Source organism: Dendrobates tinctorius, unplaced genomic scaffold (genome assembly GCF_039654945.1).
Source record: "Dendrobates tinctorius isolate UK_male_01 unplaced genomic scaffold, ASM3965494v1 ptg000012l, whole genome shotgun sequence".
NCBI lineage: Eukaryota > Metazoa > Chordata > Amphibia > Anura > Dendrobatidae > Dendrobates > Dendrobates tinctorius.
The window spans coordinates 12,368,453-12,387,238 of record NW_027361680.1 but is presented as its reverse complement, the minus strand read 5'-3'; the positions used below and the strand labels follow the sequence as shown (position 1 = coordinate 12,387,238).

The 18,786-nt window shown below is 42.7% G+C and overlaps 1 protein-coding gene across 1 annotated transcript in view; it reads left to right on the top strand.

The window, feature by feature from the left end:
- The window catches only part of ALDH9A1 (aldehyde dehydrogenase 9 family member A1), a 191,695-nt gene that overhangs the window by 80,599 nt on the left and 92,310 nt on the right, over positions 1-18,786 (top strand). Inside the window, exons 5-6 of the mRNA XM_073557997.1 lie at positions 13,570-13,704; positions 16,181-16,377. Of these exons, the coding sequence (XP_073414098.1) occupies positions 13,570-13,704; positions 16,181-16,377 (332 nt within the window). The remainder of the gene's footprint in view (positions 1-13,569; positions 13,705-16,180; positions 16,378-18,786) is intronic.

Below are 18,786 nucleotides of genomic sequence, written 5' to 3'. Positions count from 1 at the left end.
AAAACGTGAAACTCATATTATATAGAATCATTATTTCTGTTAAAATTTATTAATAATAACTATTTCTATAGCGCCGACATATTCCACAGCACTTTACATTTCAGAGGGGACTTGTACAGACGATAGACATTACAGCATAACAATAATCATATAGATCATACCAGATACCAAGAGGAATGAGGGCCCTGCTCGCAAGCTTACAATCTATGAGGAAAAAAGGTAGACAAGAAAGGTGGGTGGTAACAGTTGCCTTCATTGTTTGGACCAGCCACAATGTTAAGTGTGTAACTGTACAGACACAGAGGGCTGATAGATGCATAAAGCATGTGGGAACATGATGTGGGGAACCTGGTTATGGTAAAACTTTTGACTGTGCCACACAGGGATATTTAGGTTAGTGCGTTGAGGCGATAGGCCAGTCTGAATAAATGCGTTTTCAGGACACTTAAAATTGTAGGGATTGGGGACTAATCATATTGACCTGGGAAGTACATTCCAAAGAATTGGCGCAGCACGTGTATAGTCTTGGAGACGAGAGTGGGAGGTTCTGATTATTGAGGATGCTAACCTCAGGTCATCAGCAGAATGGAGGGCATGGGTAGGGTGGTAGGCTGAAACGAGGGAGGAGATGTAGGGTTGTGCTGAGCCATGGAGAGCTCTGTGGGTGAGGGTAATAAGTTTGTACTGGAGTGGATGGGTAGCCAGTGTAAGGACTGGCACAAGGTAGTGGCATCGGTGTAACGATTGGCGAGGAATATGATCCTGGCTGCAGCATTCAAGACAGATTGGAGCGGGGAGAGTTTGGTAAGATGGAGACCGATTAGAAGAAAGTTACAATAGTCCAGACGAGAATGAATAAGCGAAACGGTAAGAGTATTTGCGGAGTCAAAAGTAAGGAAAGGTTGAATTCTAGAAATGTTTTTGAGGTGCAGATAACAAGAGCGAGCCAGTGATCGGATGTGGGGGGCAAAGGAAAGCTCTGAGTCAAGTATGATGATTATGGCTTACAGCCAATGAAAACCCAAAAGTCATGATCTCAGTAAATTAGAATACTTTAACACCAGCTTGAAAAAAATTATTTTAAAATCCGAACTGTTGCCCTACTGAAATGTATATACAGGGTGGGTCATTTATATGGATACATCTAAATAAAATGGGAATGGTTGGTGATATCAACTTCATGTTTGAGGCACATTAGCATATTGGAGGGGAGAAACTTTTCAAGATGGGTGGTGACCATGGCAGCCATTTTGAAGTTGGCCATTTTGGCTCCAGCTTTATTTTTTCCAATGGGAAGAGGGTCATGTGACACACCACAAACTTGAGAATTTCACAAGAAAAACAATGGTGTGCTTGGTTTTAATGTAACTTTATCCTTTCATGTGTTATTTACAAGTTTATGACCACATATAAAATGTGTTCAAAGTGCAGCCCATTGTGTTGGATTGTCAATGCAACCCTCTTCTCCCACTCTTGACAGGTGCACTGTGTTTTATCAAGACCAAAGTCAGCACAGCCATCTACCAGGAAAGTTTAGAGCACTTCATGCTTCCCTCTGCTGACAAGCTTTTTGGAGATGGACATTTCATTCTCCAGTAGGACTTGGCGCATGTCCACACTGCCAAAAGTACCACTACCTGGTTTAAAAACAACAGTATCACTGCTTGTTTAGCCAGCAAACTCGCCTGACTTTGGTCTTGATAAAACACTGTGGACCTACACCAGCAGATGACATGGCTCCCCAAACCATCACTGACTGTGGAAACTTCACACTAGACCTCAAGCAGCTTGGATTGTGTGCCTCTCCACTCTCTCTCCAGACTCTGGGACCTTGATTTCCAAGGTCTAGTGTGATGTTTCCAAAATCAGTGATTTGTTTCGGGAGCCATATAATCTGCTGGTGTAGGTCCACTATGTTTTATGAAGACCAAAGTCAGCACAGCCGTCTACCAGGAAACTTTAGAGCACTTCATGCTGCCGACAAGCTTTTTAAAGATGGACATTTCATTCTCCAGTAGGACTTGGCGCATGTCCACACTGCGAAAGTACCACTACCTGGTTTAAAAATAACAGTATCACTGTGCTTGATTGGCCAGCAAACTCGCCTGACCTTAACCCCATAGAAAATCTATGGGGTATTGCCAAGAGGAAGAGGAGACACCAGAACCAACAATGCAGACAAGCTGAAGGCTGCTATCAAGTAACCTGGGCTTCCATAACACCTCAGCAGTGCCACAGGCTGATCTCCTCCATGCCATGCCGTAGTGATGTAGTAATTGATGCAAAAGGAGCCCCGACCAAGTATTGAGTGCATTTACTGAATATACAATTCAGTAGGCCAACATTTCGGATTTTAAAATCATTTTTTTCAAGCTGGTGTTACAAAGTATTCTAATTTACTGAGACAATGACTTTTGGGTTTTCATTGGCTGAAAGCCATAATCATCAACATTAACAGAAATAAACACTTGAAATAGATTACTCTGTGATGACTCTAATATAGGAGTTTTACTTTTTGTATTGAAGAACTGAAATAAATGAACTTTTTGATATTCTAATTTTGTGAGATTCACCTATTAGCATACATCTGCTGAAATAGAAAAAAGTGATATGGCTTAAGATCTAACCTACTTTTATTGCATCTTCATGTTAAAATATCGCAGTACGTCAGTTTTCTACCAACCCACTATATTGATACTTGCATATTCATGTAAAAAAAATGTATATATAAATAATACAAATGTGTGTGATATAAATAAAAAGCCAGTAATTGAGCAGCCGTGGTTGTGTAAAATCACAGCAGGAGCTGACAGGATAAGAGAGATGGATTACATACAGTAAATACAAATGGAATAGGTAGATATATAGATGTCGGTGCTGGTGCAATCCCCATTAGGATGTGCTCCACTATTGCCAATACCATCCAGTGTACGTCTTGCCGCATGTATGCAATCCTTGAACAGCCGGTCGAGGGTGCATACTGCTGTGCGAGATGTGAGCATGTTGTGCATTTGGTAGCCCAGATACTGGATCTAAATGTGCAGCTGGCAACACTGAGATCCATAGACAATATGGAAAGGAGTCTTCTGCTCACTGAGCAGACGCTCAATGGGATAGATGAGGGGGGGGATGCTAGGTTGTAGCTGCAGGACAATGAAGCAGCTAGCTGGGTGACGGTTAGAAGGCGGGGTAGAGGGAAGAGCACCAGGGAGGATAGTCCTGATCTGGCACACCCCAATAAGTTTGCTAAGTTGGCAGATGAGGGGAGTGTTAGTGCGGGAGTAGCACTGCTGCATTAAGGCATGTCCTCTAAAGCCGGAGGAGTGTCTGCTCCAGTAAGGGGGGAAATAGGAGAGCAGGGCAGGCCAGACAGGTGCTGGTAGTGGGGGACTCAATTATTAGGGGAACAGATAGGGCAATCTGTCACAAAGACAGGGATCGTCGAACGGTGTGCTGCCTACCTGGCGCTCGAGTCCGACACATCGCTGATTGGGTTGACAGATTACTGGGAGGGACTGGTAAGGACTCAGCAGTCATGGTGCACAATGGCACAATTGACAAAGTTAGAGGTAGGTGGAAGGTCCTTAAAAATGATTTCAGGGAATTAGGCTGCACGCTTAAAGCAAGGACCTCCAAGGTGGTATTTACGGAAATACTTCCTGTACCACGTGCCACGCCAGAGAGGCAGCGGGAGATTAGGGAGGTTAATAAGTGGCTCAGGAATTGGTGTAGGAAGGAGGGGTTTGGGTTCCTGGAGAACTGGGCCGACTTCTCAGTTGGCTACAGGTTCTACGCTAGGGACGGACTGCACCTCAACGGGGAGGGTGCAGCTGTGCTGGGGGAGAAAATGGCTAGAAGGTTGGAGGAGTGTTTAAACTAGGGACGGGGGGAGGGTATTCCTTTTATAGGAGGGGAAGACAGTGCAGATAGAGACCTGGGCACCAATAATGAAATTGGGGGTGGCATGGGGGGTGGGGTTAGAACAGTTAATAATTTAAGAAAGAATAGAGGTACAGAGAGATACATAATGTGCATGTATACTAATGCCAGAAGCCTCGCCAACAAAATGGAGGAATTGGAGTTAATGTTGTTGGAACATAATTATGACATGGTGGAGATATCTGAGACATGGCTGGACGAGAGCCATGACTGGGCGGTTAATTTACAAGGCTATAGTCTATTCAGAAATGACCGTACAAATAAGCGAGGGGGAGGCGTGTGTTTATATGTAAAATCATCCTTAAAACCCATCCTGTGTGATAATATATATGAATCTAATGAAAATGTAGAGTCCCTGTGGGTGGAGATAAGACTCATTGCCAGAGAAAGTAAAAATAATCCCAAAATGTTCTTTAACTACATAAATAGTAAGAAACTAAAAAATGATAGTGTTGGCCCCCTTAAAAATAGTCTAGGCGAAATGGTGGATGAGGAAAAAGCTAATATGCTAAATGACTTTTTTTCAACAGTATTTACACAAGAAAATCCCATGACGGATAACATGATCAGGGATAAAAATTCTCCATTAAATGTCACCTGCTTAACCCAGCAGGAAGTACGGCGGCGGCGTCTAAAAATCACTAAAATTAACAAATCCCCGGGCCCAGATGGGATACACCCCTGAGTACTGCAGGAATTAAGCACAGTCATAGACAATTATTTTTAATCTTTAAAGATTCCATAATAACAGGGTCTGTACCACAGGACTGGCGTATGGCAAATGTGGTGCCAATATTCAAAAAGGGGACAAAAACCTGAACTTGGAAATTATAGGCCAGTAAGTTTAACCTCAACTGTGGGTTAAATCCTGGAGCGTTTTCTAAGAGATACTATACTGGAGTATCTGAAGAAGAATAACCTCATGACCCAATATCAACATGGGTTTACAAGGGACCGTTCCTGTCAGACTAATTTGATAAGCTTTTATGAAGAGGTAAGTTCCGGACTGGACCTAGGGAATGCAGTGGACGTGGTGTACATGGACTTTTCAAAACCTTTTGACACAGTGCCACACAAGGTTGATACATAAAATGAGAACAATGGGGATAGGGAAAATGTGTAAGTGGGTTAAGAGCTGGCTCAGGGATAGGAAACAAAGGGTGGTTATTAATGGAGCACAATTTCAATATTTGCAGATGACACTAAACTCTGCAGGGTAATCAATACAGAGGAGGACAATTTTATATTACAGGAGGATTTATGTAAACTAGAAGCTTGGGCTGATAAATGGCAAATGAGCTTTAATGGGGATAAATGTAAGGTCATGCACTTGGGTAGAACGAACCAGATGTATAATTATGTGCTTAATTGTAAAACACTGGGCAAAACTGTCACTGAAAATGACCTGGGTGGACGACTAACTCACATTTAGTGGCCAGTGTCAGGAAGCTGCTGCAAAGGCAAATAAAATAATGGGATGCATTAAAGAGGCATAGATGCTCGTGAGAACATAATTTTACCTCTATATGTCACTGGTGCGACCACACTTTGAATACTTTGTATGACAGTCCGGTTACATTTTTTTTTTCCCTGTATATGTACCTACCTACTGTCAATGTAATGCCTTTATGCATCTGTATCTGTACTTGTTCCTGCCTTGCTACTGTAATGCTCTGAATTTCCCCATGGTGGGACGATTAAAGGATTATCTTATCTTAGTTCTGGTCTCCGGTGTATAAAAGACATAGCTGAACTGGAGCGGGTGCAGAGAAGAGCGACAAAGGTTATTAGGGAACTGGGGGGTCTGCAATACCAAGACAGGTTATTACATATGGGGTTATTTAGTTTGGAAAATCGAAGGCTTAGGGGTGATCTTATTACAATGTATAAATATATGCGGGGACAGTACAAATACCTTTCTAATGATCTTTTTACTCTTAGACCTGTGACAGGGACAAGGGGGCATCCTCTACGTCTGGAGGAAAGAAGGTTTAAGCATACTCACAGATGCAAATTCTTTACTGTAAGAGCAGTGAGACTATGGAACTCTCTGCCATGTGATGTTGCAATGAGTGATTCCCTACTAAGATTTAAGAAGGGACTGGATGCCTTTCTTGAAAAGTATAATATTAAAGGGTATATACACTAGTTTCCTTAATATTGCGTTGATCCAGGGAGCTAGTCTGATTGCCGTATGTGGAGTCGGGAAGGAATATTTTTCCCCAATGTGAAGCTTACTGTTTGCCACATGGGTTTTTTTTTGCCTTCCTCTGGATCAACATGTTAGGTAAAGTTAGGATAGGACATGGGTTGAACTAGATGGACTTAAAGTCTTCCTTCAACCTTAATAACTATGTTAAATACAATTAGTACAGTGTGTGCAGCTTACTGTACATGTATTTAATTAATAAAAGATGATTTTTCGGGAAAAAATGGTGTGGGCTTCCTCGCAATTTTTGTAACCAGCAGAGGGAAATCTGGCGACTGGGGGCATATATTTATAGCCTGGGGGTAATAAACATGGAGCTTCCCAGGCTGTTAATATCAGCTCACAACTCTATACTTAGCTTTTACTGGCTATTAAAATGGGAACCCCCCCCCCCCCCCCCAAAAAAAAAAAAAAAAAGTTGTGGGCTCCCCCTATAATTAATAACCAGCAAAGGCTATGCAGACAGCTGCGGGCTGATATTAATAGTCTAGGAAGGGGCCATGGATATATACAGTAAATTATAGCTCTGGCAAATTAAGAGACCACTGCAAAATTGTCAGTTTGTCAGATTTTTCTCTTTGTATATTTTTTACTGACAACATGTCTTCGAATTTCCAAGCACTAAATTTTGTATTTATTTTCAGAAAATGAGAAATATTCAAAAGAACAAAAAAATGCAGTGCTTGCAGACCTCAAATAATGCTAAGAAAACAAGTTCATAATAATTTAGAAACAACAATACTAATATTTTAACTTGGGAAGAGTTCAGAAATTAATACTTTGTGGAATAACCATGATTTTTAATTACAGCTTTCATGTGCCTTGGCATGCTTTCCACCAGTCTTTCACCACGGCTTTTGGGTGACCTTATGCCACTCCCGGTACAAACATTTAAGCAGTTCTTCTTTGTTTGATGGCTTGTGACTATCCATCTTCCTCTTGATTACATTCCAGAGGTTTTCAATGGGGTTCAGGTCTGGTGATTGGGATGGCCATGACAGGGATTTGATGTGGTGGTCCTTCATCCACACATTGATTGAGCTAGCTGTGTGGCATGGCGCATTGCCCTGCTGGAACAACCAGTCCTCAGAGTTGGGGAACATTTCCTGAGCAGAAGGAGTCAACTGTTTTTCCAGGATAACCTTTTTTGCGGCTTGATTCATACGTCCTTCACAAAGATTAACCTGCCCAATTCCAGCCTTGCTGAAGCATCCCCAGATCATCACTGGTCCTCCACCAAATTTCACAGTGGCTGCAAGACACTGTGGCTTGTACGCCTCTCCAGGTTTGTCTAACCATCAGACGACCAGGTGTTGGGCAAAGCTGAAAAATAAACTCATCAGAGAAGATTACCTTACTCCAGTCCTCTATGGTCCAATCCTTATGGTCTTTGGCAAACTTCAGCCCTGCTCTCCTTTGCTTTGCATTGATGAAAGGCTTTTTTCTAGCTTTACATGACTTGAGCCCTGCCTCTAGGAGCCTATTATGAACAGTTCTTGCCGTGCATGTCACCCCAGCTGCCATTTGCCATTCCTTTTGTAGGTCACTTGATGTCATCCTGCGGTTGCTGAGTGACATTCGAATAAAATAACGGTCATCCCGGTCAGTGGAGAGTCCTTTTCCCCCACTGCCGGTCTGTTTCTTTGTTGTTCCCAAAGTCTGCTGCTTGACCTTGTTGTAATGGACTTCTGTCTTAGAAATTTTAAGGATGGAGGCATCATGACGCTCACTGTATCCCTCTGGTAGTAAAGCCAGAATTGAGCCCTTTTCCTCACTCAAGACTTTTCTTCTCAACCACTTTGGCATGGTTAAACGTTCTTTTTTCATTCCTATTACTTTTGGGATATTACTAGCACTTGTTTTGCCATCCAGCTTGTCCTATTGCAAGAGGATTGTGAACACCACAGCAGGGTTTTATTTATACTTTTCCTTTGTTAAATAAGATTTGATTCGGTTGATCACCTAATCAGAAGCACATTAAGTAGAATGAGGTGTACTCTGGTTGGAATTCAACTGACACTGGAATGGATTGGCTGTCAGATGTAGAGAAGCTGATTTTTAGATAACTGTGCAGTGTCTCTTAACCCTCCGTCAGGAACAATGGATCTGACAGGCGCAGCTCTTCTACTTTAATTTCTCCCTTCTCACCAGATTTTCAGGAAACCCCCTCCCTCTAGATAGTCTCCTGGCTCTGGCTGCTGTGTGAAACCTGATACCACAGTTGGTCTGCAGAGCTTCAGGAAGAAAGATATAGCTGTGCTGGCTTCTCAGGCTCATTGGTCCCGAACACATCACACTTTATAAGGATGGTATGTAAAGTTTTTAGTCATTACTATTGTTTATTTAGCTTGTTTTATGAATTGATAGAGAGAGGTTTTTGGATATTTCATATAAATAAGGCAGATTTTCTTACAAATGAAAGTGTACTTCTCAGGAGTTTTGAAATTTGTGTATATCAAAGTTATTACTTTTATGTTGAGTAAATGGGTTTGTTTTGCACCTGATAATGTGTAGTCTCTTTTATAACATCCCTATGAAGGTCTCTGATCACTTTTAGATCACTGAAATTGAGAAAATTAGATATTCTAGGCATTTTTCTAGCCTGCGCTTGACAGGCACATTGTTCCATTACGAGTTAGTGCGAATATTGTTCCTGACGGAGGGTTAATTCTTGCGAAAATTGATATAATATATATGAATTAACACATATGGAATTATATAATTAACAAAAAAGTGTGAAACAACTGAAAATGTCTTATATTCTAGGTTCTTCAAAGTAGCCACCTTTTGCTTTGATTACTGCTTTGCACACTCTTTGAAGAACCTAGAATATAAGACATATTTTCAGTTGCTTCTCACTTTTTTGTTAATTGTATAATTCCACATTTGCTAATTCATAGTTTTGATGCCTTCAGAGTGAATCTACAATTTTCATTGTCATGAAAATAAAGAAAACACTTTTGAATGAGGTGTGTCCAAACTTTTGGTCTGTACTGTATATATTATAGTTTTAAAGAATATTTTGTTTGCAAACAATGTGTAAATGACAGAAAATTGCTGTGTAAAGGCTCATGTTAATATTGCATTGCAATCAGATAGCAATCGCACTGCATTCTGATGTAAATCTGATGCTAAGTGTGAAAAATTGGATTGTAATCTCATAAAAAGCGCATGACGCTTTGCATTACACTCGCATGACTCGCCTGCATCAAAATTGGACTGATTTTAAAATCACTAACGCGATGTAACGCATCTGTTAACGCTGCCATACACTCCCATTACCGTACGCATCGCTTACGCACGTCATCGGCATGCGTTAGCGATGTGCCGTCATTCTGTGACGGACCCTCGGACGCGATCTGCAGCGTTCTAGGGTCCATCACTGCTGGCGCAGATGGAGCATCTGCGCTAGCGCGATCGCTAAACGTGATCAGAATATGAGTGGCGTTAGCGCAGTCTAACGCATGCATTGAACAGACTGCTTTAACACTATGTGAATCTGGCCTTATGCTGAAAAGGCCCCCCTCCGCTTATACATGAGTGACGGTCCAGAACATGGAGGGGGAGTGGCAGCGGCGACGTAGCGGGTCACATGAGGCAGACGCCGGTTGCTGCAGCTAAAGCCTGTGCCCACTGCTAAATATGAATGAATATTCACTGTGCTGGCAGTCATGAGAAAATATTCACAGAGCTATACTGCCTCATAGTATAACACGGAGCTGAGTGCTATACAATAAATCATCACATAGCGCTCAGCCGTGTTGTACGCTCATGCGAGCGAGGCCTAATATTGTAATTGTAACTGAAGCAACAATACTGCAAAGTTACTTGCAAAGTGTTGTGAAAGAAACAGTTTGTGGCATGTTGTCTTCATAGAATTCATTCCTATATACCATTTCATTATCCGCAGTAAAATAGACAACAGTCCACTTTTAAGAAGCCTTCCATTAAAAGGAATCTGTCACCCCCGGGACGTATATGACCTATTAATATGGGCATACAGGTAATAGAAATGTTAATAGTCCTACCTGTATGCCTCATATTAATGGTCTTGATGCTGAGAAATGTTATTTTCTGTCTTTGTTAATGATTTCTTCCAGGCTCTTGGGCGTGCGGTGCTGTAAGAAATCCCTGCCTCCTGACTTCATTATAATATTACCCTCTTCCCACCCACGTCAGTTGTGGCCCCAGAATCCTGTGCCCTGCACTCCCTCAGAAATCCATACCTCATCCTCCCTTCTGTGGGCACTGCACTCGGGATCTTCGGCGCAGGCGAGTCACTGTGTCCTCCGGTGTGCACTCCTATTAGGTGCTCTTCCCACTTCCTCCCTGCACAGTCATCGCTATGTACACATGGTTCGTAGCAATTACTGTGCAGGGAGGAAGTGGGAAGAGCACCTTATAGCCTTATAGGTGTGCACACCGGAGGTCACAGTGACTCGCCTGCACAGATCCTTGGATGCAGCGCCCACAGAAGGGAGGATGAGGTATGGATTTCTGAGGGACCGCAGGGCGCAGGATTCTGGGGCCACAACTGATGCTGATGGGAGCCAGTAAGTACTACAATGAGGAGAGGAGGCAGGGATTTCTTAAAGCACTGCACACCCCAAAGCCTGGAAGAAATCATTAACATAAAGATAGAATATCTAACATTTCTCGGCAAAAAGACCATTAATATGAGGCATATAATATGCCTATATTAATAGGTCATATACGTCCCGGGGGTGACAGATTCCCTTTAACTTTTCTTTCCTAAATTTATGTGTACAGTGTAGTGTCAGTGCTTGCGCTCATCTGCGTAAATAAAATCACTCTGATGTTCCAGAAAAGTAGGACGAGTGTCATGGGAATGCAATGCAATTGGTCTCACATGACATGCGTATGTAATGCATTTTTTTTTCTTTGCAACTGTTAGGCTACTTTCACATTTCCGTTTTGAAACTTCAGGCGCGATGCGGCGAAAAATGGAAAAACCGGATCCGGCGCCTGCTGCCACCGGATCCGGCTTTTTTTCCCATAGACTTACATTATCGCCGCATTGCGCCTGATGGCCATGCGGTGTGTCTCCGGCTTTAGCCGGAATCGGCAAAAAATGCCTGTCCGGCGTCTGCAAAAAAACGTTCCATGCAACGTTTTTTGACAGCGCCGGACCGCTTTTTTGCAGAGCGCATGCGCGAAGACTCTCTTTCCTGCTCCCTCTCCTGCACCGTATCCGGCAAAAACAGATGATCCGGCGGGCTGCGGCTCCTACCGGATCAGGTTTGACAACTTTTCGCCGCAGCCCGCCGGATTTAAAATCCGGAAATGTGAAAGTAGCCTTATTCTACAATCCTTTACAGTGTTCTATGCTACAGAATGGTAATGTATCCATAAATATCGGACGGCACTTGCATGGTCCCTGTGCAGTTATTATTATTATTATTATTATTATTATATTTTTTTTTTTTTTCTCTCGCATCCAGTGACTTTCATTGGCGAGTCTCCTCCGATATGTGGCCACTCCCAGCAAGCTGTGATCTTTCAGTCCGATTCAAGCTGAAAAAAAAAAAAAAAAAGTGGAGGTATGTCTGGCGGGGGGGTGTTGTCTCCCTTGCTGCAGGAAGCCGGCGGAGGCAGAAGTGGGGCAATACTGCCAGCCGTAAGTGGGAGGAGGGGCTATCCCAGCGGTGCGATGCTGTGGGCCCTGAGTGGGAGGATAGTGCCAGCAGCATCGCACTGATGGGACTCCCTAAGTGGGAGAAGGGGGTATCCCAGCGGTGCAATGCTGCAGGCCCTGAGTGGGAGGAGGGGGGTATCGCAGCACATTGCTTTCCCGGAGGAGGGCTTCAGGAAGATGGACGCCATAGGCGGTGTAATTGCTTTCCCGGAGGAGGGCTTCAGGAAGATGGACGCCATAGGCGGTGTATGCGCTGACTGAGATCTCAGCTGGACCAAGATCCCAATCTTCGGCGGCCCACAGCTTCAGGAACATGGCTGCCAGGAAAGCAATGCTCTCTGCTTTGCTCACCGGCAACACTGGGCCCGCAGCAATGCACTGCTGGGATACTTCCTCCTCACACTCAGGGCCTGCAGCATTGCCCCACTTCTGCCACTGGCGACCTCCTGAGGAAGGGACCCGGCCTCCTGTAATCCCGCCTAAAAAACAGGACTGTTAATATAGGTCGGGGGACATTATTGCCCATAGATCCAACCAACATACTAGTAGGGGCTTCGGTCCAAATTTTTCACCATAGGATTCTAGTTATGCCACTGTCCATCTGACGTCTGTGCACAAAGTACAGCACAACCAGTATACAGATTCGTATATGATATACTGGGCTACAGACATCAGATGGTATATAACATTATTGGGTGTTATACTGTGTACAGATAGACAGTATAATATGCACTGACTGATCCTCAGCCTACAGAACCTCACATGCTATAATATATGGTCTTATAAATACTAGATGATGTTTTGTAGGCCTAGGATCAGTCAGAGCAGGGTGCTGTATACATGGCCTGCAGTCTCTATCTGACCCTCACTGTGATTTATTGCTGCAGACTGAACTTCTCTACAGATGGATTGAAACTTCAGGCTGCTGCATTAATAATAATCTTTTTATATAGCACCAACATATTCCGCAGCGCTTTTTCAGTTTAACAGTTTCAAACACAACAGTCCTAAGTAACAACGTTAACAATAATTAAAGCAAACTAAAACGACCCGGCGAGCTGGTGAGGTAAGTTTAGCTGACACTGACTGCACACAGTGTGGACGCGTCTGCAGTGCTGGGATGCGGCTGCCGGCACTTGTACGCATTATTTAAATGTAGAGTGTCGGCACCCAGCTTCTAACCCAGCAAACAGGCAGCGGCCTGAAACTGCTGCGGGGGGAACCGACCCGAGGGATATCTGCCGCCCGCTCCTGCCTATGACACTGTGCCGGTGACCTGTGACTAGTCCTTGTTTAGGCTTGATTTACACACCTGTGGTTCACGGTCCAGGTAAGCTCTCTGCTCTTTCCTTATTTGCATACTGTTAAATGTAGTGAAGATGATCTCAAAACAGTAAGTCACCTTCTCTCACCTTTTAGGAATTTTAATACATTTACTATAAAACGACCCTACATATCTGTTCCCTTTATATTGCATCTTGTTCCAAAATTTGAACATGAATTACCGTACATTTGGAGCTGTTTTAAAACCTTTTTTTATTTTCTAGAAATATTTCTCCTTATTTTTGTTACAAAACTAGAGGCTGAAGATAGAGGTCTACAAGCAGCAGTGAACCTTCAAAATGTTACAAGAATTTTGATTGGCCTGTGAGACTTCATGCTACTGAGCTAAACTTCATTCTTTATATAATTGAATGTTTTTCTTTTTTTAATTTACTTTTGTGTACCCTTAGCACATAAATTTTGTCCTCATTTGTCTGTACAGGACAACATGTGCAGCTCTCAGGAGGATCCTTTGCGTATACAAGAAGAGAACCTCTTGGTGTCTGTGTAGGGATTGGAGCCTGGAACTACCCTTTCCAGATTGCTTGTTGGAAGTCTGGCCCTGCATTAGCATGTGGTATGTAGATCAATGGAAGAGTATAATATAAAGTCTAATGACACCTGAGTGCAGAGCAAATGACAGAACTTTTTTTTTTTTTTCTTTTTTTTTTGTGACCGTCATAACTGTGCAGCATTCTAATAGTTAAATCTGACAGACAATTGGCGGGTCAGTCTTTGGATTCGGTAAAACCAAAAGCTAATTTTGAAGGCGAACCTGAGTCCTGATATACAAAAATTATAAAGATTTTATTATTCCAAGAAAATTAACGTTAATAAACATATACAATATAAAAACTATGTTGGTACAAGATATTTTGTTCCATATGTCGACTGAAAAAAGTGTCCGGAGGCCTTGTCAAGATTACATAATGATGATGCGGGCCACCAATCAAATTTATCAAACGACATGAGACACCAGCATCGATTAGCCTTCCTATGTCCGATTGTTCCATTTATTACTCTATACCAAAATATGGCAAGAGAGCAAGCTAGCGGAAACTCTATGAAGTGAAGTCTATTGTGAAGTGTAAAGTACGTTTGTGGTGTACGCTATACGCTAATTATGTGACATAATTGTGATTAGTAAAAGGTTAATCACCCATTTGGTAAGGGATCCTGCCTAGACAGCGGCCACGTACCTCGCGTGGATGTCGCTTTCTCAGGGTGCATGCAAAACAAAAGCTATGTAGGCCCTAGTTTGAGGTGTGTGCTGTTGTTTTTTTTTTTTTTTTTTTTCGCCCCTTCCATCTTTCAGCATCTCATTATATAGCTTGGACTTGTGTTCCTGCACGGTTGTGACAAACTGTATCCCAATCTCATCTCTGACTTGCCAAAATCAAGGAGTGGATATCATGCTATCTGTTTACTTCATACTAGTACTTGAGGAAAAAAGGAGAATCCAGCTCCAAGGAATAAAATCAATTTCTTGTATTTAATTCCAAAGATAAAAGTATGACAAAATCATACATCACGCAGATACCGGGTATACCGGTGAGAAAAAGTGCCTGGCTGAAACTGAATGCGTTTCGAACACACACGTGCTCTTAGACTCGGGAGTCTAAGAGCACGTGTGTGTTCGAAACGCGTTAAGTTTCAGCCAGGCACTTTTTCTCACCGGTATACCCGGTATCTGCGTGATGTATGATTTTGTCATACTTTTATCTTTGGAATTAAATACAAGAAATTGATTTTATTCCTTGGAGCTGGATTCTCCTTTTTTCCACAAGTACATTTCCTGGTGTCTGGCGGAGACACGAATCCCTGCTCGGGGTCCATGGAATCAAAGGCTTTTTCCGTGGCAGGGATGAGCTGAAACTCTTGTTTACTTCATACTAGTGACACATTAAAAATGGTTCTGCTGGATTAGTTAAATGGAAAAAGATAAATATAATTTTTCCTTTGTTTCTCCTCTTCTCCCCCCACGCCCTCTTTTTCCTTTCTGCTGTCACTTTCGATTTTATAGATTTTGTTGTTATGGCCTGTATGTGCCCAGTTAGATTAGCTTCTAGTTTGGTTTCTGTGTATTTCATATATAACTTAAAAAGTTTGGTCAATTTATTTAAAATTGAGGCCATGATTTTCTGGCACTTACTTTTAGTGTTGCCTCCTGATAGACCTCACAGCCTTCATGTTCTCTGAATATTTGGCAGTGGGGTGGAATATGACCAGACCTATCCATTAGTCTCTTACAATTGAATTACAGCCTCCCTTGTTTTATAATTTGGAGGTGGCTGATAGACAGGTCTGGTCACTTGCTCCTTCATCCACTACCATTTTAAGAACAACAGCACATTAGTCGGCCGTCCTCACAAACACAAAGCAGAACCTTTAATACTTCTATCTTAACAAATGTGGTGGGTATATACTGTTGTGACACTTGCTAATGAGTAACATGGCCAACCTCTAAAGTTGAGGAAAAAAATCTGCGCTCTAAAAAAAAAAATTAATACAGAATAGAAGGTCCAGCTGAGGACTTTTGATTTAACATTGTAGATTAACATGATGGACTATGTAGACATCTGGGTTACTAGATTCACTGTGTTTTTCAGCTGTGGGATAACTGTATAAGCTTGCACAAATGTAATTAATTAGGTAATTGGGCACACACCAGGCAGGGCTGTTTGGAATCGGGCACCACCAATTATCAGGCCCCATAGCTGATGTGTGGACGGCCCTATTGGAAGTTGCAAAACGTTTATTACACATCACACTGGTAATGCCCCCTTTTACATTAATTTCTGGAGGCAGATTCTCAGGGAGATGTGTCCAGCCCATAGTCTTGAACAGCTCATTTACATAGAAGAAAGATGTGGATTTCTCTGTAATAAGACTTTAGATCTCAGATATCAAGGTATCATTATATTCAGCTTACCAAGACATGCATGTCCATAATAGACTGCTTAGGAGGGATGATCCTAATGACAGATTCACTTTTAAGGCTACACAATAGCAAGGCCTATCTTGATAACTGTCATACCTTCTATGTTTTCTAGGAAATGCTATGGTATACAAACCATCTCCGTTTACTCCTATCACAGTAGTTTTGCTTGCTGAGATTTTCAAGGAGGCAGGAGCCCCTCCAGGTCTTTTTAACGTGGTGCAAGGAGGAGCAACCACTGGGGAGTTGCTCTGTAAGCATCCAGATGTGGCTAAAATTTCATTTACTGGCAGTGTCCCTACTGGCTCAAAGGTAACTCCATCAGAAACGAATGTAAAATTTGAAAAGGGAAAAAATTGTCTTGAAAAGGCTTTTATGTAATAACGTTCTAATGGAGCCTATCCAAACCCCTATGACCAACCCCACTCAGTATCATTCTTCTCTCTACAACTCACTATGCTCTCTGTGGGAATGGTTTGCCTCGTTGTTGCCAAATCCACAAGAATTACCGTATATACTCGTGTAAAAGCTGAACCCCCCCCCCTAATTTTGCCACAAAAAATGGGAAAATGTATCGACTCATGTATAAGCCGAGGGTGGTGCTGCACAAGGGTTAATGATGGCCGAAGAAGATGCTCCATAGATATATACCCCCCATATATTGCTGCACAAGGGTTAATAGTGGCCCAAGTAGATGCTCCATACATAAATACCCCCATATATTGCTGCACAAGGGTTAATGATGGCCCAAGTAGATGCTCCATACATAAATACCCCCCCATATGCTCCACAAGGGTTAATGGTGCCCAAGTAGATGCTCCATACATAAATACCCCCATATGCTGCACAAGGGTTAACGTAAACCTGTCACCCCCTCCAGGCGATTTTAAGTAAAAGCCACCTTGTGCAGCACTAATGCTGCATTCTGTCAAGGTGGCTCTTTTAGAGTACCTTCCACTGCGAAATAATCTTTTTTAAAATTGTTCACATACCTAATATTTGACAGGGGGGCAGGTCTTTCCCCATCTGACTGAGACGCCTCACATCCATCACTCATATCCTCCTGCGTTGTTTGCTCCGCCTCTTCATTTTTCTTTTTAAGTCCTGGCACCTGCGCTGTGGTATGTATTCTGGGGCATGAGCAGTGACCGCTGCCCATCCTCTCTCATGACTTCCTGGCCTTCCCATCGCGCCTGCGTGGACGCACGGCCAGAGATCCCGCCCCGCAGTCGCTTATGATTTGCTCACACTGCGGGGCTTGGAATCTTGGGCATGAGAGCCACAGATAACTACTGCGCATGCCCAAGATTCCCAGTCCCGCAGTGTGAATTAATAATAAGCGACAGCGGGGCGGCATCTCTGGCCGCGCGATAGGAAGACCAGGAAGTCATGAGAGAGGACAGGCAGCGGTCACTGCGCATGCCCAAGAATACATACTACAGCGCAGGCGCCAGGATTTGAAAAGCAAGATGAAGAGGCGGAGCAAACAACGCCTGAAGACATATGTGATGGATGTGAGGCGTCTCGGTCAGATGGGGTAAAACCTGCCCCCCTGTCAAATATCACGAATGTCTGACAAATTTTAAAAAAGATTATTTCTGCGGTGGAAGGTACCCTAAATAAAAGAGCCACCTTGACAGAATACAGCATTAGTGCTGCACAAGGTGGTTCTTTTACTTAAAATCGCCTGGAGGGGGTGACAGGTTCCCTTTAATGGTGGCCCAAGTAGAAGTTCCATACATAAAATACCCCCCCATATGCTGCTGATATATATATATATATATATATATATATATATATATATATATATATATATATATATATATGTATATATATATATATATATACACGGTAGGTGTATATATATATATATATATATATATATATATATATATATATATATATATATATACATACAGTGGGGAAAAAAAGTATTTAGTCAGTCAGCAATAGTGCAAGTTCCACCACTTAAAAAGATGAGAGGCGTCTGTAATTTACATCATAGGTAGACCTCAACTATGGGAGACAAACTGAGAAAAAAAAATCCAGAAAATCACATTGTCTGTTTTTTTTTCATTTTATTTGCATATTATGGTGGAAAATAAGTATTTGGTCAGAAACAAGCAATCAAGATTTCTGGCTCTCACAGACCTGTAACTTCTTCTTTAAGAGTCTCCTCTTTCCTCCACTCATTACCTGTAGTAATGGCACCTGTTTAAACTTGTTATCAGTATAAAAAGACACCTGTGCACACCCTCAAACAGTCTGACTCCAAACTCCACTATGGTGAAGACCAAAGAGCTGTCAAAGGACACCAGAAACAAAATTGTAGCCCTGCACCAGGCTGGGAAGACTGAATCTGCAATAGCCAACCAGCTTGGAGTGAAGAAATCAACTGTGGGAGCAATAATTATAAAATGGAAGACATACATGACCACTGATAATCTCCCTTGATCTGGTGCTCCACGCAATATCCCACCCCGTGGGGTCAGAATGATCACAAGAACGGTGAGCAAAAATCCCAGAACCACGCGGGGGGACCTAGTGAATGAACTGCAGAGAGCTGGGACCAATGTAACAAGGCCTACCATAAGTAACACACTACGCCACCATGGACTCAGATCCTGCAGTGCCAGACGTGTCCCACTGCTTAAGCCTGTACATGTCCGGGCCCGTCTGAAGTTTGCTAGAGAGCATTTGGATGATCCAGAGGAGTTTTGG